At 63.0% G+C, this 26,207-nt stretch overlaps 2 protein-coding genes, 1 long non-coding RNA gene and 2 other non-coding genes across 16 annotated transcripts; 1 reads left to right on the forward strand and 4 right to left on the reverse strand.

The window, feature by feature from the left end:
- Nucleotides 1-521: 521 nt before the first annotated feature.
- DIPK1B (divergent protein kinase domain 1B) lies at nt 522-10,016 on the forward strand. Of its 9 annotated transcripts, none has more exons than XM_073806835.1 (6): nt 522-852; nt 1,376-1,981; nt 7,798-7,892; nt 8,098-8,205; nt 8,330-8,485; nt 8,886-10,016. In XM_073806835.1, exons 1-6 carry the CDS (start codon nt 798-800, stop codon nt 9,696-9,698), a joined length of 1,833 nt encoding a protein of 610 aa, XP_073662936.1. In that variant the 5' UTR covers nt 522-797; the 3' UTR covers nt 9,699-10,016. The 9 variants fall into 9 exon arrangements, with proteins under 9 accessions (XP_073662936.1, XP_073662935.1, XP_033714998.1 ...); XM_073806834.1 differs by having other exon boundaries at nt 525-852; nt 8,309-8,485; XM_073806838.1 differs by lacking the exons at nt 522-852; nt 7,798-7,892 and adding exons at nt 2,486-2,716; nt 5,467-5,601 and having other exon boundaries at nt 1,857-1,981; nt 8,309-8,485.
- Nucleotides 10,017-10,965: 949 nt separating this feature from the next.
- On the reverse strand, nt 10,966-16,137 carry LOC101337575 (uncharacterized). 4 transcript variants are annotated; one of them, XR_012332774.1, is made up of 6 exons: nt 16,119-16,137; nt 14,698-14,739; nt 14,256-14,343; nt 13,235-13,305; nt 12,097-12,187; nt 10,966-11,165 (listed from the first exon to the last, which is right to left on the reverse strand). It is a non-coding gene; the product is annotated as an uncharacterized lncRNA (long non-coding RNA). The 4 variants fall into 4 exon arrangements; XR_012332775.1 differs by lacking the exon at nt 16,119-16,137 and adding an exon at nt 15,690-15,708; XR_002176112.3 differs by lacking the exon at nt 16,119-16,137 and adding an exon at nt 15,205-15,517.
- LOC117312848 (small nucleolar RNA SNORA43) lies at nt 13,035-13,168 on the reverse strand. Its single transcript, XR_004527254.1, has one exon. It is a non-coding gene; the product is annotated as a small nucleolar RNA SNORA43 (small nucleolar RNA).
- Nucleotides 14,419-14,549, reverse strand: LOC117312850 (small nucleolar RNA SNORA17). Its single transcript, XR_004527256.1, has one exon. It is a non-coding gene; the product is annotated as a small nucleolar RNA SNORA17 (small nucleolar RNA).
- Nucleotides 16,138-22,243: 6,106 nt separating the features above from the next.
- LCN10 (lipocalin 10) lies at nt 22,244-25,655 on the reverse strand. The gene is made up of 6 exons (XM_073805687.1): nt 25,545-25,655; nt 24,650-24,789; nt 24,246-24,316; nt 23,814-23,921; nt 22,580-22,678; nt 22,244-22,272 (listed from the first exon to the last, which is right to left on the reverse strand). Exons 1-6 carry the CDS (start codon nt 25,653-25,655, stop codon nt 22,244-22,246), a joined length of 558 nt encoding a protein of 185 aa, XP_073661788.1.
- Nucleotides 25,656-26,207: the final 552 nt, after the last annotated feature.

Below are 26,207 nucleotides of genomic sequence, written 5' to 3' on the forward strand. Positions count from 1 at the left end.
CGGAGCACAGGCTCCGGACGCGCAGGCTCAGCGGCCATGGCTCACGGCCCCAGCCGCTCCGCGGCATGTGGGATCTTCCCGGACCGGGGCACGAACCCGTGTCCCCTGCATCGGCAGGCGGACTCTCAACCACTGTGCCACCAGGGAAGCCCGCGAATCACATATTTGATAATGTACTGGTTTCCAGAAGATATAAAAGAATTGTCAAAACTCAACAACAAGGAAACAATTTTAAAAAATGTGCAAAATTTTTGAATAGACTCTTTGCCAAAGATTATATACAGGTCGCAACTAAGTACATAAAAAATATTCAACATCATTAGCTGTTGAGGAAATGCAAATAACAACCACAAAGAAACACCATTGCACACTCAGTAGAATGACCAGAATTTTTTTCTTTTTGATGTGGACCGTTTTTAAAGTCTTTATTGAACTTCTTACAACATTGCTTCTGTTTTATGCTTTGGTTTTTTGACTGCGAGGCATGTGGGATCTTATCTCCCCGACCAGGGATCAAACCCGCACCCCCTACATTGGAAGGCGAAGTCTTAACCACAGGACCACGAGGGAAGTCCCGCATGGCCAGAATTTAAAAACAGACAATACCAAGCGCTGCTGAGGATGTGGTGCAACCAGAACTCCCACACCCTGCAGTGGGATGTAAACGCGCAGCCCGAAGCGTCCTGGCAACTCTGGAGGAAGTTAAACCTACCCTGACCGCACCGCTCAGCGTCCCTGCTCTGTATCACCCCAGGGACAATGGATTTCCTTCACACAGAACCTCGAATGCAGACTTGATGGCAGCTCTGCTCTTGCTCTCCCAAAGCCAGAAGCAACTCCGAGGGCCTTCAGGTGGCGATTGGCTCAAGCCGGTGCCTGGTGCCGGGAGTGCCCCTGGCAGAGAGGGGGTGCTGAATTTCCGGCGCCCTCTGCCTAATGACAGAGGCCAGACCTGAAGGCTGTGGCTGCTTTATTCCAAATATGTGACGTGCAGGGGAAGAGCCCGAGCTCCCCAGGGCTGGGCCACGGGAGGGCTGGAAGGAAGAGGGGCCCCGGGGTCTGTCGGGGGTGGAACTGTTCTGTAGCCTGAAAGCGGTGGTGCCCACAGGGCTGTCTGTGTAAACACCGGCAGAGATGCACAGTGAAAGGGCGCATTTGCCTGTATTTCTTTAAACAGTGGGAGAAAGAGGCAAACGCTGCCGCAGTGTCCACGGCCCCTCCAGGCCGGGTGGTTGGCGCGGGACCCCACTAGGGACCTAGCCGCGACACGCCCCGGTCCCTGGGCTCACCGCCCCTCCCGCGCCCCGCGCGACCGGCCTTGCCCCGTGGGACCTCCTCAGGCTGCCCGGCTCCACCATCTGTCTCTTCTCTGCAGGGGCCCGCGCGACAGCCCCGCCCGTGACAGTCCCCTCCCGTGACGACGGCCCCGCCTGTGACAACCCCGCCGCTCAAGGGTGCGGGCTGGGGGCGCGGGCGGGCGGGGCCTCGGCGCCCTCCCCTTTCTCTCCAGGGCGGGGCGCGGGGAGGGGGGCGGTGGGGTGGAGGCGGGGCCGCAGTCACCTCCCACCAGCACCGCGGCTCGCCGCCGCGCCCCCGGCCCTCCCTCCCTCCCTCCCTCCCTCCTCCCCCCTCCCCCCTCCTCCCCCTCCCTCCCTCCCCGCCGCGCGCCCCCGCACCGCCACCCTCGCGGCCACGCGCCCTCTCCCGCCTCTGCTCCCTGCCCCCACCCCGCGCGCGTCCCCGCCGCGCCCCCTCCCCGCGCCTCCCCTCCGCGCGCGCCCGCCCGGCCGTCAGAGGCGAGCGCTCCGGCGCGGACGCGGGGCGGGGAGGAGGCGCGGCGGCCGTTGCGGGCCGGCCCGCGGGGCTGAGGCCGAGCCGAACCGAGCCGAGCCGGGCCGGTGCACGGCCCGCGCCCACCATGCGGCGGCTGCGGCGCCTGGCGCACCTGGTGCTCTTCTGCCCCTTCTCCAAGGGCCTGCAGGTAGGCGCGCCCCCGCCCCGGCCCCGGCCGGCGCCCGCCCCCGCCCCGCCCGCTGTGGGGCCCGGGCCTCGGCGGGGGCGCGCGGCGTCCAGCCTGGGGCCCGGGGCGGGTTCGGGACTCAAGGCCGATGAGCGCTGCGGTGCGTGGCTCCCGGGGAGGCTGGGGGCGGGGAGGGGACTGGGGACTGGGGTGAGGGTTGTCCATGCGGTGAGCGGAGCGGCAGGGCCCCGCGGATGCTGCAGGGTGGCCCCCCTGCCTCTGGGGCTGCAGGAGGCCCCACCCCGCCGCGGGCTGGACCCGCTCCCGCAGGCCCAGAAGCCACAGCAAGTCCGCTCCGCTTCCCTCTACTTAAAAGACCAGGTTTGTTTTTCTGTGATGGAAAACTTGGGGCCCGTAGAACCACCCTAAGGACTACCCTCCCCCCGGGCCATCCCCCAGCCAGCCCGAGATTAGGAGCGTGCCCTGACCCCACAGTGACCTTGGGCGAATCACTGTCCCTCTCAGGACCCTGCCATCTGCAGGGGAGGCCCAGGCTGCCTCGGGTGCCAGCTGTCAGGAACCCTGTCACCTCTGCTTTGGGTGATCTGAGCCAGGCCCACATCAGAGTCTCAAATGATCCAGGCCACACCTACGACCTCAGTGCCCTCCAGGACCCCAGCCCCTGGGCGGAAGGAGACAGCCCTGATCAGAGCCCAGGCCACCGTGTTCCCCTCTGTGGAGAAGGGTGGGAGCCAGGTAACCCAAAGCCCTTCCTGCCCGCCTGGGGCCTTGGGTTCGTGGCGGTCCCCACCCCACGCTGGGCAAGGTGAGAGCTGAGGGTCTGTGTCCACCCCCAGGCTGGGAGGCAGGGGGTGCAGCAGCCCCCGTCCTGCGGGAGAGGCCTTGATGGGGCTGCCGCAGGGGAGGCCAGAGCCGCGGGTCCCGGACCCTGGGTGTCAGGCCTCTGAGCTCAGCCCGGGAACGGCAGATGGGCATGGACAGGAGAGGGGTTCTGGTGGGTTCCCAGTGGTTTGAGCCCAGGACCCCCGTTAATGTCAGGACACACCCTGAGCCTCAGTTTCCCTGCCTGTGAAGCACACTCCTGGGTTGGTAGCGAGGGTTGGAGGTTGTGGCCCATGTGGGTCACTGGCCCCAAGGCTGCCGATCGCTGTGCTGTTACTGTCCCCCGAGTGACCCCCCCCAAGCGGCTCCACAAGGAGCCGGGCAGGCCACGGTGAGGGAGCAGCTGCACAGGACCCCCTGAGGAGCAGCGCACTCCCTGTCCTAGGGGCTCACTCGCCCATGGGTGACAGGACCCACGAGAGCCAGGGCAGGGACTACTTCTGGAGGAGGTGCCCGCCTGAGATAAGGGCCCGGGGGTCGGTCACAGTTAGCCAAGTGCGGATGGTGTCCTGGGAGCTGGGCCGCCACCTGAAGGCCCGAGCCGGAGGGCGTCTGGCGGGACACTGGGCAGTGTCCAGGGTGGGCCCTGCAGTCAGTCTGGGAAGCCTGGGTCCAGCCCAGGGCAGCCCCTGGGTCCAGTGCAGGCTACAGCCTGCCCTCGTCCTGGCCATCCCCCCAGGACTCCCAGCGCTGGCCCCCCAGAGGCCCTGCCCACCTCCACCTCGGGGCGTGGGTCACCAGCGGCTGGAAGTCCTCTGACCTCATCCTTCCAGACAACACCCCCAGCTCCCCGGCCCCCCACCCACTGTCCCTGTGCTTTCCTGTTTTTCCCTTTGAACAAAACTGGCGGAAACAGATGCAGTGGCAGGGACTAGTGGGCCTGAGACCCAACCCGCTCACTCGGCCCCAGGGCCACCCCCGGCCTCTGAGGCTCCGAGCCTGCCCCTGGAGCTCTCAGAGGCCCTCCTGCTGCGGCACCTCCATGTGAGTCGGTGCTAGGGAAGCAGGAGGTGAGGACCCCGCCTCTCCTGGAAGAACCGTAAAAATGAGCACAGATGCCTGGGCTGGGCCTGCAGGGCCCTGCCCTGTCCTCAGTGGGGACCCTTTGGCCCCATTTCTCGGCCCCAGCCCCCAGGTGACTAGGACCCAGGACTAACCAGGACTGGAGCCGCTCCCTGGCCCGCGGGTGGTAGGGTGCGTGACCAGTGCTGGCCGTGGTTCCCCTCTAGGGCAGGCTGGCCTGAAGCCCCAGGCCCTCCTGCCCTCCTGGGCCCTGGGCCCGGGGCTCAGCTGCCTGGTCAAGGTGTCTGAGCTCTTGCATGGGTCAGCACATGGTAACCCCATCCCACCAGCTGGCCGCCCCTGGACGGCAGCCAGCGGGGCCTGTGATTTACCAGGGTGGGGGTGGGGAAGGAAGTTGAGGCCCCTGCAATCCCGGCTTGGGGGCTGCATGGGAGACAGCGCCCCCAGCTCCTGCAGGGCTCTGGGACTCTCCCACCCTGAGATTCTACCCGTCAGCTGGCGAAACGTGGCAGAGGGGCCGAGCCCTCCATAGCAGCAGTTCCCGGCCCAGCGCAGACTTCCGGGACAGAGCCTGTGGCGGCAGGGCCGGGGCTGCATGTCTTGGTTATCTGTTCTTTATCGTGGTAAATTACACATCACATAAATTGAGCATCTTAACCCTTTTTAAGTGCACGGTTCAGGGACATTAAGCACATTCACATTGTTGTGCGGCCGTCACCATCCGTCGTCTCTAGAACCCGTCTCATCATCTTCGCAAACAAACTCCATCCCCTTTAGACACCCACCCCCCATCCTCCCCAGCCCCTGGCCCCCAGCCCTTCCTGTCTCTGTGGGTCTGACTCGAGGCCCTCGCGTGGGTGGCATCACAGGATCTGTCTCGTGTCTGGCTCATTTCACTGGACACGATGTGCTCCTGTCCTAGGGGCTCACTCGCCCATGGGCGACAGGACCCACAGGGGCCAGGGCAGGGACTGCTGTAGCCTGGGTCGGGATTTCTCTGCCTTTTCGTGGCTGTGTAATATTCTGTCGTGTGGACGGACCACACTTGGTTTATCTACTCCTCTGTCAATGGGCAAGCGGGCTGTATCCACCCTTTGGCTTCTGTGATCGTGGGTGGGTGAGGCCGTGTCTCTTAAAGGCTCACAGGGTGACCGTGCCTCCAGCCCCGCGGCCCCTGCTGGCCCGGGTCCAGCCCGAAATCTCCACCACCCAGGGGGACAGTGCGCGGGGGTGTGGGTGCTCTTCCAGCCTGACCTTCTGCAGAGGTTACATGTCACTATGAAATGCGGGCAGGACAGGAGGGAAAATTGTTCGAAATCTCTTTATTCAGCAAAATAACGAGCGTCTACCCCAGATCTCCCTCATTTTGGAATTTATTTTTACCTGCCCGTGAGATTTAAAGGTCTGGGAGACACCAGGCCCCGGCCCCACCCACAGTGAGTAGGTGGAGGGGGAGGGAGACGTTGGGCTGGGCAGGTGCTGGCCCCCGGAGGGAGGGGCACCCCTCGGGAAGGCTGGGGTCCGGGACGTGGGGTCAGCACCCCAAATGCGGCGCTCCCTCATGGCCCCCTCCCCCGCAGGGCCGGCTCCCGGGCCTCAGGGTCAAGTACGTCTTCCTGGTCTGGCTGGGCGTCTTCGCGGGCAGCTGGCTGGCCTACGTTCACTACTCGTCCTACGCTGAGCTCTGCCGCGGGCATATCTGCCAGGTGGTCATCGTAAGTGTCACCTCGGGCCAGGCCTGTGGGCTCCTGGGCCAGCGCTCCTGCCGTGGCAGCTTAGAGACGTGGCTCAGAGGCACCGGCTCAGTGGGTTTTAAGACACATCTGACCGTGCTGACTGCAGAGCTGCCCCTGGCGGGCCACGGGGGAGGCCAGAGAGGAATGCGGAGGCCAAGGGCAGGCTGCGCAGATGCGGGCGGCTGGGGACGGGCAGATGGACAGAGCCAGATGTAGAGGTGTCCATGAGGGAGACATTTTAGCCCAGACGGGGACAGGCAGGCACTGGTGGCCTTGAGGGCCCCTCCTGGAGCCAGGAGTCCAGCAAAGGAGGCTGCGGGGCATGGTCTTCGGGGCCTCAGACGGGAGACAGCGCTGAGTCGCCACCGTGGCGTCTACAGCAAGGCCGTGCACGTGCATGTGAGGGCGCGTGAGCCTGCGTGTGCTTGTCCACGCCAGCGCTTGTGCACCCACGAGCGTGCACACAGGGTGGCTTACTGCTCCTGCTGATGCAGTGACTGGCTGGAGGGCGGGGTGAGGCCGGCCGAAGGGGCCTTGGCAAACCTCAGACTCTAATCCCCCACCCCCACCCCCGGCCGCCCTGCCTGGCCTCCCCGGGCAGGTTGGAGCCCTTGGCGAGGCGACCAGGGTTCTGAGGCCTCCATGCCACTTGGGGACAGACCTGCCCTGCCCCAGCAGAGCTCCTGGGGTCTCGAAGGGGGAGCCTTGCCTCGCACCAGCCAGGGGCCTGGAGTTTCTCCTCTGCAGGATGAGAGCACTCCTCCTGGGGGGCTGTGTGGCGCCCCAGAAGGGCTCAGCAGGCCTGTTCTGGGCAAGGTCCCGGGGGGCCACACTTGGGAAAGCCCAGAGGCGGCGGTGGGAGCGGCACGGGGCTCCAGAGCGGGAGAGCCCGTGCGTAGGGACTTGTACAGGGCCCACTGATGGTTGGCTCAGGCCTCCTGGGGGCGGGGCTGCCACCAGGCACCGAGGGCGCAGTCCCAGCTCAGAGGAGAAGGCCTCGGGCCTCCCGGCCATTCTCAGGCAAGCTCATTTATTCCAGAAAGGCTCACTGGGGGCCTCCAGGGGCCTGGCCCGAGCTGGGTGCTGGACACATGGCTCTGCCTTCACAGTCGGGGGCGGGGGGGGGGGAGCTGGGGAGACCCAGGGGCAGGCGTGTGCGGGGATGGAGCCCGGCCTCTGGGTGCGGGCGGGAAAAGGCCCTGCTCTGGGGACCCCTCGGGCCAGGGAGCGGGGCGGGAGGTCTGGGATGAGCCCGGGCCGCCTGGTGCTGGCAGGGGTGGAGGGGCCTTTGCGGGCAGCAAGACCTGGAAGGTGGCATGCGATGGGGTCTGGCCAGTGGCATGCAGGGAGCAGACCGCTCAGGGCTGGCGGGTGTTTTCTGAGTACCTCCTGTGTGCCCCCAGCAGCGCCCCAACATGCAGAGGACTGAGGGGCCCTGGGGGAGCAGAGGAGGCACCCGCCCCTCCCAGCCAGAGGAACTGCAGCTCCCGTTTTCCCAGAGTGCCCTGGCTGCTGGGCCCAGCTCTCCTGAGGCCTGTCCCTGGGGCCATGGGGACACCCTCTCCTTTCCAGGGGAGACCTGCCCGCCTCATGGGGGTATCAGCCGTCTCCAAGATATTCCACAGCTTGTCCAAGGCCACCCAGTGTGTGTGTGGGGAAGGCAGGACCAGGGGCCACGGACCTGGTGCCCATGGACCTCTGGGTGCTCGGCCGGGTCCCCACCAGTAAACAGGCTGGGAGGGGAGATGTCTGATGGGTCGCAGGAGCCCTGAGGCTGATGGACACACTGCCCACCTCAGCTTCCGTGGAAGCCCCTCCCCACACTGGTGGGCAGTGTGGCTGACAGGTCCCTTCCCCCGCCCTGGCCCAGCCCTGCCGCCCAGGCTCCCTGGCAGACCCCCCCACAAGGGCCCTGTGGCCCTGGGGCTTTTCGCGGGTCAGAACAGACCCCCGTGGTGGAGGGCCTCCCTCCAAGGTGGCAGCATGACAGTGTGTGGTCTCTTCGTTTTCCTCTGGCTGAACGGCTGTCGTGGCCTCCCTGGTCCCCATAGGTGAGTCCAGGGCCTCTGGCGCCTCCCGCCCCTCAGCACTGTCTCTGCACCTCCCTTCCCTCTCCTTCCTCCAGGCCCTCTCCACCAAGGGCCTGGGCACCATGGCTACGTGATGCGCATCCAGGAATTCACCCCCCCACTCGATCCAGACGCCACGACTCCCCCCCACCCCCTGCAGGGACGGGCCTGACTCCATCCCCTCCGGCCTCACCTGCTCAGGTCAGCCCAGACCCCCAGGACTCAGGGGGCTGCAAGGCCTCATCTAGAGCCGAGAAGGGGCCAGTGGGGGCGGCAGCTACTCCAGAGCCTGAGCTAATCACTGCAGAAAGCTTCTCCCTGTGCATCTGGCTAAAAAAGGGGCCGGAGGGCGGGCAGGACAAGCCCCCGCCTCCCCAGGCCACTCCCTGCCTCTTCCTCTCCGCAGTGTGACCAGTACCGCAAGGGCATCATCTCGGGCTCCATCTGCCAGGACCTGTGCCATCTGCACCAGGTGGAGTGGAGGACCTGCCTCTCCTCTGTCCCGGGCCAGCAGGTAAGCCCAGCAGGGTCGGGCCAGGGTCAGCCCCAGGGCTCAGACGCCCGCGGTGCAGCCAGAGGGGGACACCTGCACGGAGGGTCCCTGTGGTCCTGTGCAGGTGTACAGCGGGCTCTGGCAGGGCAAGGAGGTGACCATCAAGTGTGGCATCGAGGAGAGCCTGGACTCGAAGGCGGGGGCAGACGCGGCCCCCCGGCGGGAGCTGGTCCTCTTTGACAAGCCCACCCGCGGCACCTCGATTAAGGAGTTCCAGGAGATGACCCTCAGCTTTCTCAAGGTCAGTTGGCCCTCCTGGGGGCCAGTCAAGTTCATGCCCAGGGACGTGTGACAGGGCAGGAGGCAGGCTGGGTGGAGGCCACGCGGGCCAGCCAGGCGCCTGGCTACGCCCCCAGCTCCAAGCAGACCCTCCCTCAGGGAGCAGCCAGAGGGTTGAGGCCCCGCCCCAGGGGCATCTTCGGGGAGAGCGGGAGGGGCAGATGAGCAGTGAGGGGGCCCCAGGCTCCACAGCTGGGCTTCCAGGAGTGGCGAGGGGGCCTTGCAGGTCCCTGGCTGTCCCCTCCATCCTGTCGGCTGGAGGCGGGGCTCCCCCTGCCTGGCGGACATGCGGGGTCCGGAGCGCAGACTGCTGGCCAGCTGGCCGACGCCCTGCCCTCCTCTCTCCTGCCCCCAAACCGCAGGCAAACCTGGGAGACCTGCCCTCTCTGCCCGCGCTGGCCGCACAGGTCCTGCTCATGGCCGACTTCAACAAGGACCACAGGGTGTCCCTGGCCGAGGCCAAGTCAGTGTGGGCCCTGCTGCAGCGGAATGAGTTCTTGCTGCTGCTGTCCCTGCAGGAGAAGGAGCACGCCTCCCGGCTGCTGGGCTACTGCGGGGACCTGTACCTCACCGAGGGGGTCCCGCACAGCTCCTGGCCCGGGGCCGTGCTCCCGCCCCTGCTGCGCCCGCTGCTGCCACCCGCCCTGCACGGCGCCCTGCAGCAGTGGCTGGGGCCCGCGTGGCCCCGGCGCGCCAAGATTGCCGTCGGCCTGCTGGAGTTCGTGGAGGAGCTGTTCCACGGCGCCTACGGGACCTTCTACATGTGCGAGACCACGCTAGCCAACGTGGGCTACACAGCCACGTACGACTTCAGGATGGCTGACCTGCAGCAGGTGGCGCCTGAGGCCACCGTGCGCCGCTTCCTGCGGGGCCGCCACTGCGAGCACAGCTCGGACTGCACCTACGGGCGCGACTGCAGGGCGCCCTGCGACACGCTCCTGCGGCAGTGCAAGGGCGACCTGGTGCAGCCCAACCTGGCCAAGGTGTGCGAGCTGCTGCAGGACTACCTGCTGCCCGGCGCCCCCGCCGGCCTGCGCGCCGCGCTGGGCAAGCAGCTGCGCACATGCACCACGCTGAGCGGGCTGGCCAGCCAGGTGGAGGCGCACCATTCGCTGGTGCTCAGCCACCTCAAGACCCTGCTCTGGAAGGAGATCTCCAACACCAAGTACACCTGACGGCCAGCCGGGCGCTCCCGCCCTGCCCCAAGAACCACTCCTGCCCTTGGCCCTCTCCCCACTTCCCCCACTGAAGGACAGGGCTGCTCCAGTGTCGACCCTATGGGTCTCCAGAGCTCAGGCAGCCGTGGGGCAGGACACCCACCACCCCCAGGGTTTACTAGGCTCCCAGACGCGACTGTGCAGCCGGAACGGGAGAGGCTGGGAGGAGCGGGAAGGACCTAGAGCCCGAGCACCGAGGGCTGGCCAAGGGACCTGCCTAGACCAAGGTTTTGTTACTTTGGAGAACATGCGTGTAAATAAATGGATTTTCCGGGAGCACCCGAGTCCCCTCAGCCCACTCCAGACCCCAGCCTGGACGGTCTGCTGGAGGGCAGCCACATCCTGGCTGTTGGTTGGCTGGGGTTATGACTGGAGCCAAGGGCAACCCGGATCCGGTGTGGTTCCGACGGGGATGGGAGGGTGGGCCGACAGTGGTTCCGATGGGGATGGGAGGGTAGCCGACAGAAGTTTTCTCCCGTAAGGACCTTCTACACCAACTTCTCCCTGTACTGCTTCCTGCACAGAACAGTGCGGCCCAGCCCACCAAGGCTGCTCCGCTGATGGCAACGAGCCACTAGCTGTAACATCCACTGTCCGGGAAAAAGCCAAGGGTCCCCTGTTCCCTCCTGCCCCTGAAACAGGAAGCTGTGAGCCCAGGAGCCTGACCCTCACACCCTCAACTCCTGCTGGGCCCTCAGCTGATAAGACAGAGAAACGCAAGTCAAGACAGTTTATTCAAGACCCATTTATTCTCTAGTTCTGCCCACATGGAGACACCCTCCTGGAAAAGGGGCTGAATCCTTCCGTTCACTTTAACACCTTGTGCTGAAGACACGTGTTCCGATGTTTCAACTATGAGATCCACATTCTTAAAGCACTAGTTCTTAAACCTCATCTAGATTTCTCCCCTTGGATGGGGGGAGATGACCCAACACAGCGAAGAACGGCTCAGGACTGTGGGCTCTGCTCACCCAGGAGACCGTGCAGCTCCCCTGACCAGCGGGCTGGAGCCAGGATTAGGGCCCCGAGACGAGGGGCGCCTGCTGGGCTGCCGCCCCCGCCCCCACGTCCCGTCCTCTTCACTAGGCTGGCCGTCACCTAGTTTCCCTGGAGTCTGGGGATTCCAGGTCTCTGCTCACAGTTCTGTATCGCGCCTGCTGCCTCGGCACCGCTGAGCCACACCAAGGGGGAAAAGCACACACAACTGCTTTTCAGCACACCAACGTTCCACACACAAGTTATTTTATTAAGCCCGCAGGTTCCTTTCCATCAGAGGACATTCGCAAGGCCGTGACTTCCCCCGGCTCCCCACCGCCCTTGCGGCAGACTGGAGGCGCACGGCCCCCGTGCCGAGTCGCGCACACCCCTCCTGGCTCCACTCTCCTGGAGAACTGAGGGCGGTGCCCTGGGCTCTTCCTGCCGGATCTGCAGACAGAAAACAGAGGTGATCCACTCGCCACGCCTCCCAGCGCTGGGTGGGCTGGACCCCAGTCGAGCCTCCTTAGCAGAGCACCTGGCTTCTGGAACGCAAGGACACAGCTGCTCGAGCCTCTTCAGCCTCTCCTGCCAGACACGCCAAGCCCTGCTCCCCTCTCCTTCTGACCATTCCACCCAGTTTCCAGGGGAATTCAGCCAGGGCGGTTCTACCAAGTAGGATGGGACAGGAAACCCAGCTGCCGCCGGGCTCAAAGGTGGACCGACCGGATGTACCGCCACCTGCCACCCTCTCTGCTCAAGTCGGCTTGCTTCCGGCAGTTACACTGTCACCCCAACCCCACTCCAGTCGACAAGCCACAGCGCACGACACGAGGAAGTGGGCAAAAACCCTGGTAGCTGCTTAGTAGCAGCCAAAAGCTCAAGATTCTCAAAAACACAACAAAATGAAGAGCACACTTCCACAGTGTGGATGAAGAACCAACCGGACACGTGCTGCGCAGGCCACCCCCGCCCACCCCACGGCCCCTCCCAAGGGCACCGGGGCTCTGAGACTGGGTCACACCAGCTCTGGAGGAAGCCAGCTGTCCCGTCGTGAGGAGCCTCGGGCATGCCATCTTGGAAGTGCTTCTTTCTGGCCCGATCAAGCCTTCAGATGCTGCAGCCAGAGCCACCCGGCCAGGCCGCCCTGAGCCACAGGCCTGGCCATCTGCTGCCAACACGCTGTCTAACGGGGGAGGTGGCTGAGGTCAGGCCACTGTCCTGCCTCACCACCAGTTCTGCCCACCGCGGCCTTCACTGTCAGCTACTTGGACATTCTCACCTCTCCTCAAAGCACACCCACAATTGATACCACGTGCTTGTATTAAAGGGTCCAAAAGTTCTGTCAGACCCCCAGCCAGGCACCCCGCTCCCAACTTACCTGTCCTGAAGCCAGTCCTAGAGTGACAGGAGCCACACCTGCAGGTCTGTCCCACTGACCGGCCGCAGAGGACCAAGCTGGGCCCACGGACCTGAGAAACGGAATCCAGTCCGTGAACCCCTCCCAAATTATCTTCTACAGCCTTGGCCCCATCAGCATTTGGGACCCTGTAGCTCTACTGTGGGGCCGTCCCGGGCACCACAGGACATGCAGCCACAGCCCTGGACCCCACCAGCTAGATGCCAGCAGCACCCCGTCCCTTTCCTGCCCTGCGAGTTGCCGCGTGCCCTGGGGGGGGACACGCCGCCCCTAGTCGAAGAGCCACTAGCCCACAGCCTTTGTCCAACCCTCCAACTTAAACATTTCGGGAAACAGCAAAACGCACTCCACCTGCAAGGAGACCACGACACCCCTGGCCTGGAGGATCATTCTTTATAGGGTTACGGTCGGCCCGTCGAGGGGCTCCACAAAGGGCCCGACTTCTGCCTCACCAACAGGACAAAGGCCAGGAGCGAACCTCTGGCCTTCCTTCCAGTGACTCGTCTCAAGGTCCTCAGAGTACGAGCGCTCGTGGACCGGTGGCGCTGGGCCCCCCTCATCCCCACCTAGGGTCCTACTCTGAACATGGCCTGGAAGCCCCACAGGACCTTGATACCCCCTCAGCGGCCCTCAGCCAGGGATGCAGGTCAAACCTGCCCAAGGATTCCTAAAAACTCCCCGCCAGGCAGACCAACAGAACATTCATTTCCAGCAAGGAGACTCTCCTGGTCAATCCCATTGTCCCAAAGCCTGCCATATGCCTGTACACATATCTCCTTTAATTCTCACAACGAGCTTCATCTTATAAAGAAAAAGAACATCAAAGTCTTCAAGGACCTGCACACAGCTCCCACTGCAAGCGCACGTGGGAACAAGGTGCTCCCTCCTGCAGCTTCTGGTGATGTCCGGCTACAAACCATTCTTAGCGCCCACTGTTCTGAGCACTGAGCGTAGAAATAGCCGCTTCCTCTCCGCCCCAACGTCACAGGTGCAGCAGGGCTGCCGCACCTGTGGTGCCGGCAAGTCCGGCATCTGCAGGGCAGTGTCCCGCCCACCCAGCAGGCCTCCAGGAGGAGCTCAGAAAAGCACCGCCTCTCACCTCGGTCTGGACCGTGTCGGCTGGTCATTCTTGCCTAGGTTCACAGGCCAACAGCCGCTGTCCTTCCTGTGCTGAACAACAAAAGTGGTCGGCCCAGAATCAGCGCAGGAAAAGTTGGCTGCCATTATTACGCCTGCCAGTACTTAAAACTAGTGGAGACTGGGCTTCCCTGGTGGTGCAGTGGTTAAGAACCCGCCTGCCGATGCAGGGGACACGGGTTCGAGGCCTGGTCCGGGAAGATCCCACATGCTGCGGAGCAACTGAGCCCGTGAGCCACAACTACTGAGCCTGCGCTCTAGAGCCCATGAGCCACAACTATTGAAGCCCGAGCGCTTAGAGGCCGTGGCTCCAGTGAAGAGGAGCCCCCGCTCGCCGCACCTAGAGAAAGCCCATGTGCAGCGACGAAGACCCAACGCAGCCAAAAATAAATAAAATAAACAAATTTATATACAAAAAAGAAGTAGTGATGACTGCTACCAACACATGAACCCTCCACCTTTCCACCGTCACCCTTCAGACCCGCAATGGGCAGCCCGAGGCGAAAACTGAGAAGGGCTGCCTGTGCTGGCACCTGGCAATAGGCTGGTGTTTGATGAGCCCAGGGGACCGTAGTGCAGCCAGGAGGACCCTCCTCAGAAACCTCTGCACCCTCTCCCGGGGAGCCACTAGTGAGGTCCTAGATAGATCAACGGATCAAAGTACACTATACAAAGCGACACAGGAAACAGTCCTCTAGAATTCAGAAAAACCTCACGTAAGGCAGCACAGCCGGCCTTCGGAATTGTCTCTGTAACGTTTAAACCTGCCGACTTTATTTCTAGAGTTTCTGGCTGCACAGCCCACTATAAAATTTCTTTTAAGAGAGAGTAACTACCCGTGGATCCACCTAAATAAGTCAGATTATTCCAGATCGTTAGGTGGTGTTATCGAGCTCACGCCAGAAAGGAAAATTTTAGTGCCACCCTTTTTTAATCCAATGTGACAAATCTTCAGCAAGTCAGCCTTACCGAAACCCACTCACCTTTCCTGCTCATCACTGCACCAGCGGGTCACTCCTACCTGCTGCCGTCACACACCTGGCAACCTCGTGTTCCAGGGCCAGCCAAGAACTAGGAGGGAATGAAAGTCCTTTTACACGACAGGCTTCAGGCTGCCAGTAGACACACCCCCAGTCAGCACAGTCAAGTGTCAGACTATCAATCATCCACACGTCCACGGGCCAGGACGCTGGGCACAGTCAGGCCTCTCTTCTCTCCGCCACCTAATGACACAGATGTGGCACAGCAGCCACACCTGCAACGCCTCTAGGGGCAGCGCCTACAGAAGATTAAACAACTCAAGCTTTTATTCCCTGACCACTGGGATGCCCTGGCCCCGTGCTTAGAATGTAACAAAAAAGGCATTCAACTAGCACAAAAATTATTCTTCAGCGCAAACCTGTCCCAGCACACGTGTCAACTCACCTGAGACCCCAGCAGGCCCCTAGTTCCCAGCAGGCAAACTCCCTAGAGAAAAAAAGAAACTCACGCATTATAACAACCTTACAAGCCCACAAAAAGGCCCTTCACCCAAGCTTTATTTTGCTGCATTTCATCTCCAGGCCTACACGTGTCTGCACACCAAACCCAGGTACCCTCCGTGTTTTACTCCCTGTTTAATTTGGGGGTGTGTGGAAATTGGAGGTTACAGTACAGTAGTGCAGACCGCAGGTGATCAAGGGACCAGGCTATGAATGCAGCCACCCCTTCCACAAGGAGGCCACCGCACTCACCCACTGTACTGCACACACACACTATAATACGGAAATCGCCTCACTCTTAGAGCTCAGTAAGCAGTGACAACCAGTGCGTTTAAAGACAAAACAACAGATGGCCAGGAGTATAATGTGACTCCCTCAAGGTCGCAAGCAGGGAAAGCAGTGGCGCTGAAGGCGGGAGGGAGCAACTTCCGAATGAAATGTCCCGACTCACCCACTAAACTACTGCTGCCTATAGCCGTGTTCTCGAGGCTTCAGAGCCGGGAAGGTGCGGAAAGCATAGCCATCCGCGGCGCCCCCAGCCCCGGCCCCACGATGCTACGCGGAGGCGCCGGAACCTCGCCGCACCCACCCCCGCCAACACAAGGGACCTCTGCGCCCGCCTATCCCGCGGACCCGGGCGCACATTCGACCATCGCGACCCGCGATGGAGACGCGGGGGTCGGGGTTCGGCCGGCGGCGGGCGCTGGGGCGGGCGAGAACCCGAGCCCGGAACCCCACCATCCCCGTAGCCCGGAAAGGCCGCGCGACCGCGCGCCGCGCCTTTTATAGCGCGGACGGCGGCCCGCGGGGCCCAACCCGCGCCCTCCCCGAGTTCGCCGCAGTCGCAGCGCCCTCTAGCGGACCCTCCAGGCTGCACCGCGCACGTGGCGCCTCCGTACCTCGGCCGAGCTCCCCGGCCGGGCCTCCTGGGCTCACCTATCGCGTCCACGGGCCCTTCCCGAGCCAGCCCCTCCCAGCTGTCAGGAAGTCCCGCCTTCCCGCCCGCAAGTACGGCCCGGACCAGTGGCGGCGGGACAGCACGAGGCCGCTTCTGCGAAGCGCTTAGAACAGGGCCAGGCACAGAGGCACTTGATAACGTCTCCCGTAGTTACTGCCGCGACGCCACGAGCGTCCCTGCAGCTGGGGCAACCTCTTTGTTCCCTGCAGAAGGGCCTCCCGCTTTCTGGGGAGCCTCGGCTGAGCTGCTCTCCCTGCCGCTCTCCCTCCCCTGGAGCCCCTGCTGCTCTCCCTCCCCTGGAGCCCCTGCCCCTCAGGCTGGGTCTGAGGCCCTGCTAAAGCTTCGCGTTTCCTACAGCGTAGGGAGCTCTGCCTTCGCTCTCTCAGGAGGGGTCTCCTGGGTCCCACCTCTGACACGGGGTAGGGGCTGCCAGGGGGCGCCGGGGAGCGACACTTTGCCCCCTTTGACAGGGAGACCTCTGAAGTGGGGTCAGGAAGGACCCGCCATGAATTCATTAGTCCTCTGAGATTTCTCGCACGCTAACAAGTTATTGCTGACGTGGGCTGCTCCCCAGTGTGAGGCAACAATCCTACAGGATTCTCTGTGGTTAGCAGCACCTGTCCTCGGGGCAGAGTGGGGAGGCCCAGACCTGCCCCTGGGCAGCCCCTTTGGCCCCTTAGCCAAGAGCATTCCCAGCAGCACCCTGTCCCTGGGCGGTGGGGTGCCCTCCCCTTGAACTCAGTGCAGCCAGAAGGAGCAATGGGGCGCGGTTTCGCAGGCACAGGCTGAGCTGGTTTGGGGAAGGAAGGACCCGTCCCTTCCCACCCACCCAACAGCCTGGAGGAAGCTAAGTCCCAGCCAGAGGGAGCAGCTGGCAAGCCAGAGACCCAATTCTCCAAGAACAAGAAGTTTCCAAAACTGGAGAGGGACTTCCCTGCCCCTCTCACAGCATCCCTCGGCCACCCCCGGATCGACTGCTCCACCGCCCCGGCCCTGGCGCGGGCCGTCACGCTCCGGTCCCCGAGGCAGGTGGTGATGACGCAGTTGGTCACACTGTTGAACTGAGTGACAGTGGCACAACGGTGAAAGCCAGGTGCTCCCTGCCCTTCTTGTCCCTCTGGGACCAGATGGAGCCCAGGCAGTGGTAGGGCACCGCTTTCTTGAACAGCTCCTGGGGGCAGGGGGAGGGGCTTCCGGCCCTGCCGCACTGCAGCTCAACACCTACAGTCCTCCCCAGGCCCAGGCAGGGTCACTGGTCGGAGCTGGAGCTCTGGAAGCTGGGGACGTAGGGGGCGACCATCTTTGCTCCCGGCCTAACCTCAGCCTCTGGGGACTGTGCCCTGTGTGTCCAGCACAAACCTTGTCTCATACGCTCACGCCCACCCCACACACAGCCCCGCCTCTGCCGCCCTCCCAGGGGTCTCAGCCCCAGAGTGTGAACCCCTGCTTTCCCAAACAAGGCTCAGAGTGGTCAAGGAGATCTCAGACGTTGGAAACTGTGACCAACATTAAAATCACGTTTGCATTCGACCGAGACTCTCCACTTCCAGGGATCTGTTATAAACAAAGACGTATGGACGCGGACGTTCCCTTCAGCACAGTGATGGGGGGGAAAAATAGGAAATGGACCCAACATGCACAGTAGGGGCTCTTCGGAAGCTGTGATTCGGGGCCCCAGGAAATGCAAAAGAGGAAGAGGATGGGCACAGGCATACACAGAGGGGGAGGGCGGGAAATGGGGCACCACCTGCTAGAGTGGGAGGACTTTGTTCTTTAGTTAATTCTTAAATCCTTTAGAATTCATTATTTTACATTTATTGTCCTTGGAGTAAAAACCTTTAAAAGATAAAAATGAAATAATGTACTTTATTCCATAGATGAGTGCTAGATAACATACAACCCTCCAGGTCCTCCTGTCCTGTCTCACCTCGGCCTGTGGGTGGGCCGCCCCACGACGGCTCCCAGCATCCCTGCCTCTGCCACACATGCCTGTGTCATCCCTCCCCTGAGAGTGGATGGGTTTTGGGACTGGGTTCAAATGAATAGAATTGGGCAAAAGGGATGGGCAGTTGTTTCCAAGACTGGTTTATGAAAAGTCTGTGACTTTCTGCCTGGTTCCCTCCCTCCTGTGTTCATTCTCTCACCCTGTCTCTGTCTCTCTGTCTCTGGTCCAATGTTCTAGAGAAGCAAGATCAGGTATTAACGAGCTGCCCTGAGAGGCTCCAGTGCAAAGAACCGACACTGGGTCCCGGCCCACAAACAGGAAAGACCCGAGCCCCCGTCCACACTGAATCCCGCCAATAACCCGAGAATGATCTCAGAGACAGACCCCACCCTGACTGAGCCTCAGCTGAGACCACAGCCCAGCCTCCTGGGGGACCTCGGGGCAGAGGCTCCCAGCTGAGCTGAGCCTGCCTCCTGGTCACAGACACCGAGAGGGTCAGTGTTTGTCCTTGTACGCGCTACGTTAGGGGATGCTGTCGCCGGGCACAGACACCAGGACGTCCTTCCGGCCCCGGGTCTGGCCCTGCCTCCCCCATCCCCCCACCTCCTCTCCTCCCAGCTCTCTCCAGCCACACTGGCTCCTGTCTCGCCTGCTCTCCGGCCAGATCCTCTTCTGCCTCCGAGTCTCTGCACCTTTGAGCCCCCCCCCCACCCAGCTCACTGTCACGGAGTGTGCAGGGCTGGCTGCTCTTGTCTTTCTGGTCCCGGCATCAATGTCACCAGGGAGCCTTTTAGACCCCCAGGGGCTCCTGGCCCTCCTTCCAGGACCCTGACTCATTCCCTAGAGCACTTGCTCTTCTCTCCCACGTGGATTTGCTTTCCTGCTCTTGTCCATCTGCCCCTCCAGGCTGTGAGCTCCTGCAGGGCAGGGACCATCTGTCATGTCAGCACCGCCCCCAGGGCTAACAGGGCCCCTGCTCAGGGTGAGTGCAGGGGGGACGGTAGCTGAATGATCTATAGAGGGTCTCAGAGCCCCCTCCCGCCTCTGAGCAGCTCTCACTGTGGGCCTGGAAGATAACAATAAAAGGTGCCTGTGGGTCCGCGGCAGGGGGACGCCCAGAATGAGAATGATCCCGGGTGTCCCTTCCCTGCCCCAGTTGCTCCATCCAGTAGAGTGCGCACAGCCTGCCCCCTGGTGGTCATTCCAGGAGCTGCAGCCCCAGGCAGGAGACCAGAAAACTAACCACAGAACTTGTTGGGGGTCCTCAAGGCAGTGGTTCCACCGGGGCCGAGGGGGCAAACGAGCAGGACCTGCCGGCTCCCGGGGGATGAGAGGGACCTCAGAGCCTCTCTTGCTCCCCTCCTTCCCTCCACTGTCCTCATGTCCAGTTCACTCCAGAGGCCTCCTCATCCCAACCAGGGCAGTGACTCCACCCACTTCCAAATGCGGACCCCCAGGCGCCAACAAGGAGGGTCTTGTCCCTGGTCCCCGACGAGTGGTCCAGTCTCTGCCACCTTCTGCACCCCAGGTCCCCAGTCCCCCAAGTCTGTCCCCTGCTCAGAAGGGCCTCGGGGGGTAGAAAGCATTTTCCAAGGACTCAGAGCAGAGTGGGTCAGGGATGGAGAACCAAGGCCCGCAGACTCCTCTGCAAGCTTATGGGACCCTAGGGATCACCCCGTCTGTGCACCCACTTTACAGAGAAGTAGGCTGAGGCCTCCTCTCCTATAGCTCCTCCACAGTAGGGGTAGGTCTCATCCTAGTGCCCGGTGCCCAGAGTGGTGGACACAGGGCCCCGGACCCTGGGGACCCCCTGCCATCAGCCTGGCATCTCTCCCCTCCCCGTGCTATGGGACCAGGCATGTCGCTAGGGGGTCAATATCCCTGCCCCTCTCACCTCCCCCATATGCACTCCCCTCTGACCCCCAGCAGGGCAGTCAGTGGGTGAGTGTGTGTGTGAGTGTGTGTGTGTGTGTGTGTGTGTGTGCGCACACCTGTGCCCTTGTGGGGAGGCCCAGAGGGATGGGCTCCGCATGGGAAGGGTGGGCAGGGGTCCTCCGGGATCTGAGGGACTCTCATCTCAGAGTAAACCCCATGGGAGGGTTGAGGCTGGCCAGGGGTCAAATCTACGACATGGCTGTTAAAATGCAGACAGGCAACAAAACTCAATCCCGGCGCCGCGGCGAGACACGTCCTCAGGGTACAGACCAAATCAAGACTGGGGTGCGATGTTTTTGCTGGACCTGTGGAAGAATTAAGTTGCCAGGGAGGTCCTCGAGGCTAACAGCCCCCAAATTCTAATCCTCAAACCTGGAGAAAGAGGCACGTTTCCTAAAGGACCCTGGGGTGGCCCTGGGCACCTGGAGTACATTGGAATCAAATGTACAGAAAACCCTCCAAGTGTCAGAAGCCCCGCGTGGCTGAGATGGGGGTACGGCTGCCGCGGGGCGACTTCTCCAGTCAGCAGACAGGCTAAGCGCCTTGCACACATGGCGCGTGTCCCGACGCCTCCTTCAGATGTGACCGGAGCAAGTGAACATGTGAAACGGAAGCGTCTCAGAGGACAGAGACAAGAGGACAGCACACTGCAGCCACAGAGCCAGTGCTTCAGGGACACCCACCCCCAGAGGGGGCCGCCCTGCTCCTCTCCGGGAGCTCCCAGGCCGTCATCCGCCCTTGGTCCACTGGGGATGCTGACCCCTGGGCTGGGGCCACTTCTCGTTTAGCTGGAAGGTGTGTGATGTAGCGGAGCCCCTGCAGGACGCAGACCACAAGGGTCCACTTTCCAGCACCCCGGTTACAGGAGACTCGGGGGACCTGAGACGCAAGGTGGGACGAAGACCCCGGACGTGAGCTGTTGTGGCTGAGAGTGAGGACCAGGCAGTGACTCAGAGGATGAGGCAAAGTGACGCTGTGCCCGTTCTGAGCCTTCAAAGGGCCCCTGTTCCTTCTTCACGGCCACGAGACAAGCGCCACAGCTGAAGCACAAGTGGAGCAGAGCCGGCCCAGATCAACCCACCTCCCGCCGACACAAAACTGTCAGAACAAATGCAGCCGAGCTCCACAGCCGAGCCCAGCCTACATCAGCCAATCCCAAGCCGAGCCCAGCCTACATCAGCCAATCCCAAGCCGAGCCCAGCCTACATCAGCCAATCCCAAGCCGAGCCCAGCCTACATCAGCCAATCCCAAGCCGAGCCCAGCCTACATCAGCCAATCCCAAGCCGAGCCCAGCCTACATCAGCCAATCCCAAGCCGAGCCCAGCCTACATCAGCCAATCCCAAGCCGAGCCCAGCCTACATCAGCCAATCCCAAGCCGAGCCCAGCCTACATCAGCCAATCCCAAGCCGAGCCCAGCCTACATCAGCCAATCCCAAGCCGAGCCCAGCCTACATCAGCCAATCCCAAACTGAGCCCCAGGCAGGGAAGCTAAACACATTCGTAGGGGGTAATTCCCTGGTGGTCCAGTGGTTAGGACTCGGCACTCTCACTGCCCAGGTGAATCCCGGGTTCAGTCCCTGGTTGGGGAACTAAGAGCCCACAAGCCACGTGGCGTGGCCAAAAAAATAAAATAAAATAAAAATACATCTGTGTGGCTGTTTGTTAAGCAGCAGGGGCTGACTGAGTCAATCCTGTCGTTTTCTCCTTAGGTGATCTTATCCGTGTGCAGCCTCCGTCACCAAATAAATATCAGTCACTCCAAAATATCTGTCTCCCACCTTGACCTCTGCTCTAGACTCGCACTCCCTCAGGACACCTGCATCCGGACATCCCTGAGCTGCTCCGAGCTCAGCCCCGGCCCTGCACCCACGCCCTCCCCTCCATCTCCACCACTCTGGGCTTTTTCAGACTGTTTCATCTTCCAGGGAGGGCCTGCTCCCTCCCAGCCTCACCATAGCTTTCTCAACCCGCACTGCCTTTCATTTCTCAGCTCAAACGTCACTTCCTCCAAGAAGCTCTCCCTGGCCCTTCCTCCCGACCTGGAATGAGCCAGGCCTGCTGTGGTGCGCACTTGGCACCTCTGGACGTATTCTGAGGGTCTATGACTGTGTGCTTGGATGACTGAGTCAGCGTCCGCCTCTCCTAAAGAGAGAACCATGGCTGCCTGTGTGCCCACTGCTCTCTCCCCAGCAGCCAGCACGATGTCCGCGACATGCGTGTGGTGCGTATAAGCGTACGGCTTCCTGAGACAGTGTAGGGTGTCACGGGACGCGGAGGACGGTGGCAGAGACTCACTGCAGAGAAAGCACGTGGCACATTACATGGGACCCGTGGTCTATTTTGCAGCAGAAAAGGCCCAGCCGCACCTTTTTGCCGCGTAATCCAGAGGACACAGGCCGAAGGGGCCTGGCTTCGCATCCCCCGCCCGGTCAGCATGTGCCCCTCACCCCATCCCTCAGTGATCGTAAAGGACCCTGCTGGGCTACAGCCACGGGCCCCAGGTTCCACATCCTCAGAGGCCTGGGGTCCCCAAACACCACTCCACAACGAGTTGGAGGTGAAAACCTGCAATTTGGAACAACACTCCTGCGGTCTAGGTGGACCACAAGTCGAGCCTCAAAGGGAAGAGCAGGTGGGTGGCAGCTCACTCTCACGGCAGGATGGTGTGTGCACAGGAAGCTGCGGGAGAGGAAAGAGGCAGTGAGGGGGTGGGGGACTGGCTCTCCCGGGGGCCTCGGGCACCGCAGAGGGCAAAGCCATGCAGCCCCGGCCCCCAGCCACACGGCAGAGACCTGGCCAAGGCAGCATTTGTGTTCTGGGTGCCGTGGGCTCGCACACGTGGCCGTGCATTCACGGTGGCTTTAGATCTTTAACAAGCGCCCTTGTCACCGCTCCACCTCTCTGTCCCCCACAGGAGTCAGCACCCCAGCGGGATGGGCACGGGGCCGGGAGCGGTGCTGCCCGAGCGCTTGTGGCCGCACTTTACCATCTTTCGGGAGAACTGTCACACTGCGGGCGAGCTCCAAAGCCTCACACACGTCTATGAACTTTCTCATACTCAGGAAGCTGGCCGTGCTCTGCCTGCCTGCAGTGGGGAAGCAGAGCCGCGTCATCAGCCGTGCGATGTGGCACCCGCCCCTCAGCACCGGAACGCCCGCAGGCTTTGGGACAGACAAGCAAGGTGCGTGCGCTCAGGGGCAGGCGGCTACTGGTGGGTGACAGGAAGCGTCAGCCAGGGCGGGTCCCCAGAGAGCCTTGGGAGGTGGGGTCACCATGCAGGGTCACCACGCAGGGCCCTCCAGTTCCTTCTGGCCAGTCTGGCCGCTGCCCCTCCCGCTGCATCCCTGGACGGGTCCACCCCGACGGAGACGCCCCAACACCCCCTCCCGCCCTCTCTGTACCACCCACCCAACCCGGGGCAGAACCTCTTCCTGGTTCACCTCCTGCCCCCCAATCCTGCTGTCAGCCTGGGGGCCTCTGCCTCCACATGGACAGCCCGCCCCTCCCGGCCTCTGCCTTTCTGACCCCCCTCCGCAATGGCCTCCCCACTCGCCCCTGGGGGCACCTCCCAGACCCTCCCGCATGGTCTCCAAGCAAAGGGTCCCGCGTTCTGCCATCCCTCCCTCCCTCCCTCCTCCCTCCCTCCTCCCTCCCTCCCTACGTACTTCCTTCCCTCCCTCCTTCCTCCCTCCCTCCCTCCCTCCCTCCCTCCCTTCCTTCCTTCCTCCATCCCTCCCTCCTTCCTCCCTCCCTCCCTCCCTCCCTCTTCCCTCCCTCCTTCCTTCCCTCCCTCCCTCCCTCTGCTCACATCCTCGGCCAGCCCTACCTCCCCACGTCACCCCTCCTGCCAGGCCGCACCCCACGGGCCATGACCGGCCACTGTGGGCTACGTGTGTGTGTCCCCCAAATTCACGTGTTGAGTCCCCAACTGGGTGGTCATAGGAGGCCTTGGGAGGTGATCGGGGAAGCTGAGGTCGTGAGCGTGGGGCCCTCACGATGGAGCTGGTGCCCTTACGGGAAGAGGACGAGACCAGAGCACCGCCCCAAGCCCTGTGCGAGGACACAGCGAGAAGGCGGCCGTCTGCAAACCACCAGACCCCACAGGCTGGCGCCCTGGAATGAGGGGTGAGTGCCCATTGTGTGGCCGCTGGTCTGGGTGTCCAGCACGATGCCCGCTCGGCCCCCACTCTCTGCCCCGCACACCCGGCCACTGGACTCACTGAGGAGAAGCAGGGTCTTGGTGGCCTGGCCCGCCCGGCCCAGGCGCAGGTAGACCACGCTGTCCTTGTAGTCAGAGGTCAGAACGTGGAAGCCCGCCACCCCCTTCACTGGACGGGAAGAGAAGCACAGAGTCGCCTGCTCGCGCCTGGACGGTGGGCCCCGACCCCCTGACCCCTTCCGCCCGCACGGCGGGGGTGTCTGGAAGGGCCACAGAGTCCCCTCCACCCAGGCCCCCGGGCACACGTCTGCCATGTCGGCTCTGGGCCACGGTGGCCTGACTGCGTGTCCTGGGCGTTCATCCCCACCGGCCCATGTTCTCAGAGGAGGACAGCTGGGGCCAGTGCGGTCGGTAGCCCAAACCTGGGTCCTGGTGGCCAGGAAGCCCTGGACACCCCTCCCCTTGCTCTCCCGAGGGCCCAGCGGTTACGCACAGGTGTTCCTGAACACAGCCCTCTTCCTGTCTTTCCGCAGGATCAGCGAGTGTGCCTTGCACCCCTGTGACCTGGGGGGAGGCGGGCTGTGAGCCTCTTCTGGGCTCTGCCACCCTGGGACTTTCCAGCGTGGACCCGGACCGGTCCCACAGCTCAGGGGAAACACTCCGAACACCCTGTGCCCGCTGAGCCCCTGGTGGACTGTGGGAGCCTCTCCCAAAAGCAGCCGTTTGAGTTTTAGGGGCAGAGAGCGATGGGTATTGGGGTTTCGGGGACAGTCCTTGTGGGATTTCCAGACTGACGCTCGGGCCTGGTCCCCGCCCCCACCCCCCGGCTCCCTTTCCCCTCCCTGGGCTCAGGGGTCTGCAGAGGATGTGCTGGGACCCCTGCCCTGGTCCACTCACCGGTTAAAGACAAGGACCACCCTCAGCTGGTCCATTTTGTGAACCTTCACTAAGGATGCCCCCAGCTTCCTCTTGTCTCTGGCCGGCAACAACCCCTGGGTGTCAGAGGCGATGGCAACAATGTACCAGAACCCTGAAAACTGTAGAGAGGGTGCTGGGGGCACAGGGTCTGGGCTGCCACACGGGTTCGGCCCCCACCCCAGGTCCCAGAGAACCCACAGGACAGGGGACCCTAGCCTGAGGCCCAGAGCACGTCCAACACCCACAGGGTGGCACGGCCCCTGCCTCGGGGCCCCCGCTGCCACCCCAGGCTGAGGATGCAGATGCCCGGCTGCTCTAGGGCCCGGGGCGGCACCAGGCAGGGCCCTGGGCACCGGGTGTCAGAGCTTCCTGCCCACATGGGCCTCGTGGGGGCCCCTTCCCTCCCAGCTGGCCCCCGCACCCCGTCCCACTGCTCTCCCTGCAGCAGAGCCCCTCCCAGATGCCCCCCAGTCTCCTCGGCCTGTGCCCATGGCCGCCCCCACAGGAAACTTCCACCCAGCCAGAGGCCTCATTATTCCAGGACGTGTCCTGCTCGTGCTGCCTCCGCTCTGCCCACCTGGCACCTCCGGGCCACCTCAGGCTGTGCCTGTCTGGGGGCTTCTGCTACAGCCCCTCCTCGGGGCTCCTGGCATGTGGCCCACGGCCGTCAGCTGAGTTTTGAAGCCCCAGCCTGTCCCCAAAAGAGGCCGTGGGCTGCCCCACAGGGCCAACAGAAGCCTGTGCCGGAGCCCTCTGAAAGCCCGTCCAGCGGATTCCGGTGGCTCTGCGAAGACTTCCAGGGACCCCTCTTCCTGCTGCCCCTGCCCACCCTGGCCCCAGCGCCCGGCCGGTGGGCTGGGGGCACGAGACTCACCTTGTCCCAGTTGAGGTTGTGGGGCTCCCTGGGGAGATGCTTCTGCGCCAGGGACCCCCCAGGCAGCTCCAGCACCAGGACCAGCATGGGCAACAGCCAGCCTGGCCCCATCCTGGCCCTCCTCCCAGCTGCCCGCTGGACGCCACGCTTAAATGTCCCAGCCCACCAGCCCTGCGTGGGTGTCCGGCCAGCCTGCAGCCGCAAGCCAGCCTGGTGGGCCAATGGCGGGGAGGGAGCTTGGGGCCCTCCCTCCCCGCACGGAGGGCCAGCCCTACCCTTGGCCCTCGGAGCGGCACAGCTGCTGTCCCGGGATGCCCCAAAGATGGAGACCATGATGTTCCCCAGGTCAACTCCTGGGCGTCCGGTCACCATATGTCCCCTAGAGCCATTGCACCTGGCAGGGAGGCTCCTGGGCCTCCTGTCCTAGCCCCCCAGGGAGAGAGGCAAAGGTCGGAACGTGTCATTGAGTCACCTAACAGGGACGAAAGTGAAGGACGTGAAGACGGGGCTCAGATGGTGCCGGCGCTGACGCGGGGGCTGCCTTCTCGATGCCCTTAGAAGGTACTGACGTGTTCGCACGTGTGCACATGCGTGTGTGTGAAGAGGGTGGCAGCCTGTGTGCACCTGACCTCACCTCAAGTGAGAGGCAGTCCCCACCCTGCT

This window comes from Tursiops truncatus, chromosome 6, assembly GCF_011762595.2.
Source record: "Tursiops truncatus isolate mTurTru1 chromosome 6, mTurTru1.mat.Y, whole genome shotgun sequence".
NCBI classification, from domain to species: Eukaryota; Metazoa; Chordata; class Mammalia; order Artiodactyla; family Delphinidae; genus Tursiops; species Tursiops truncatus.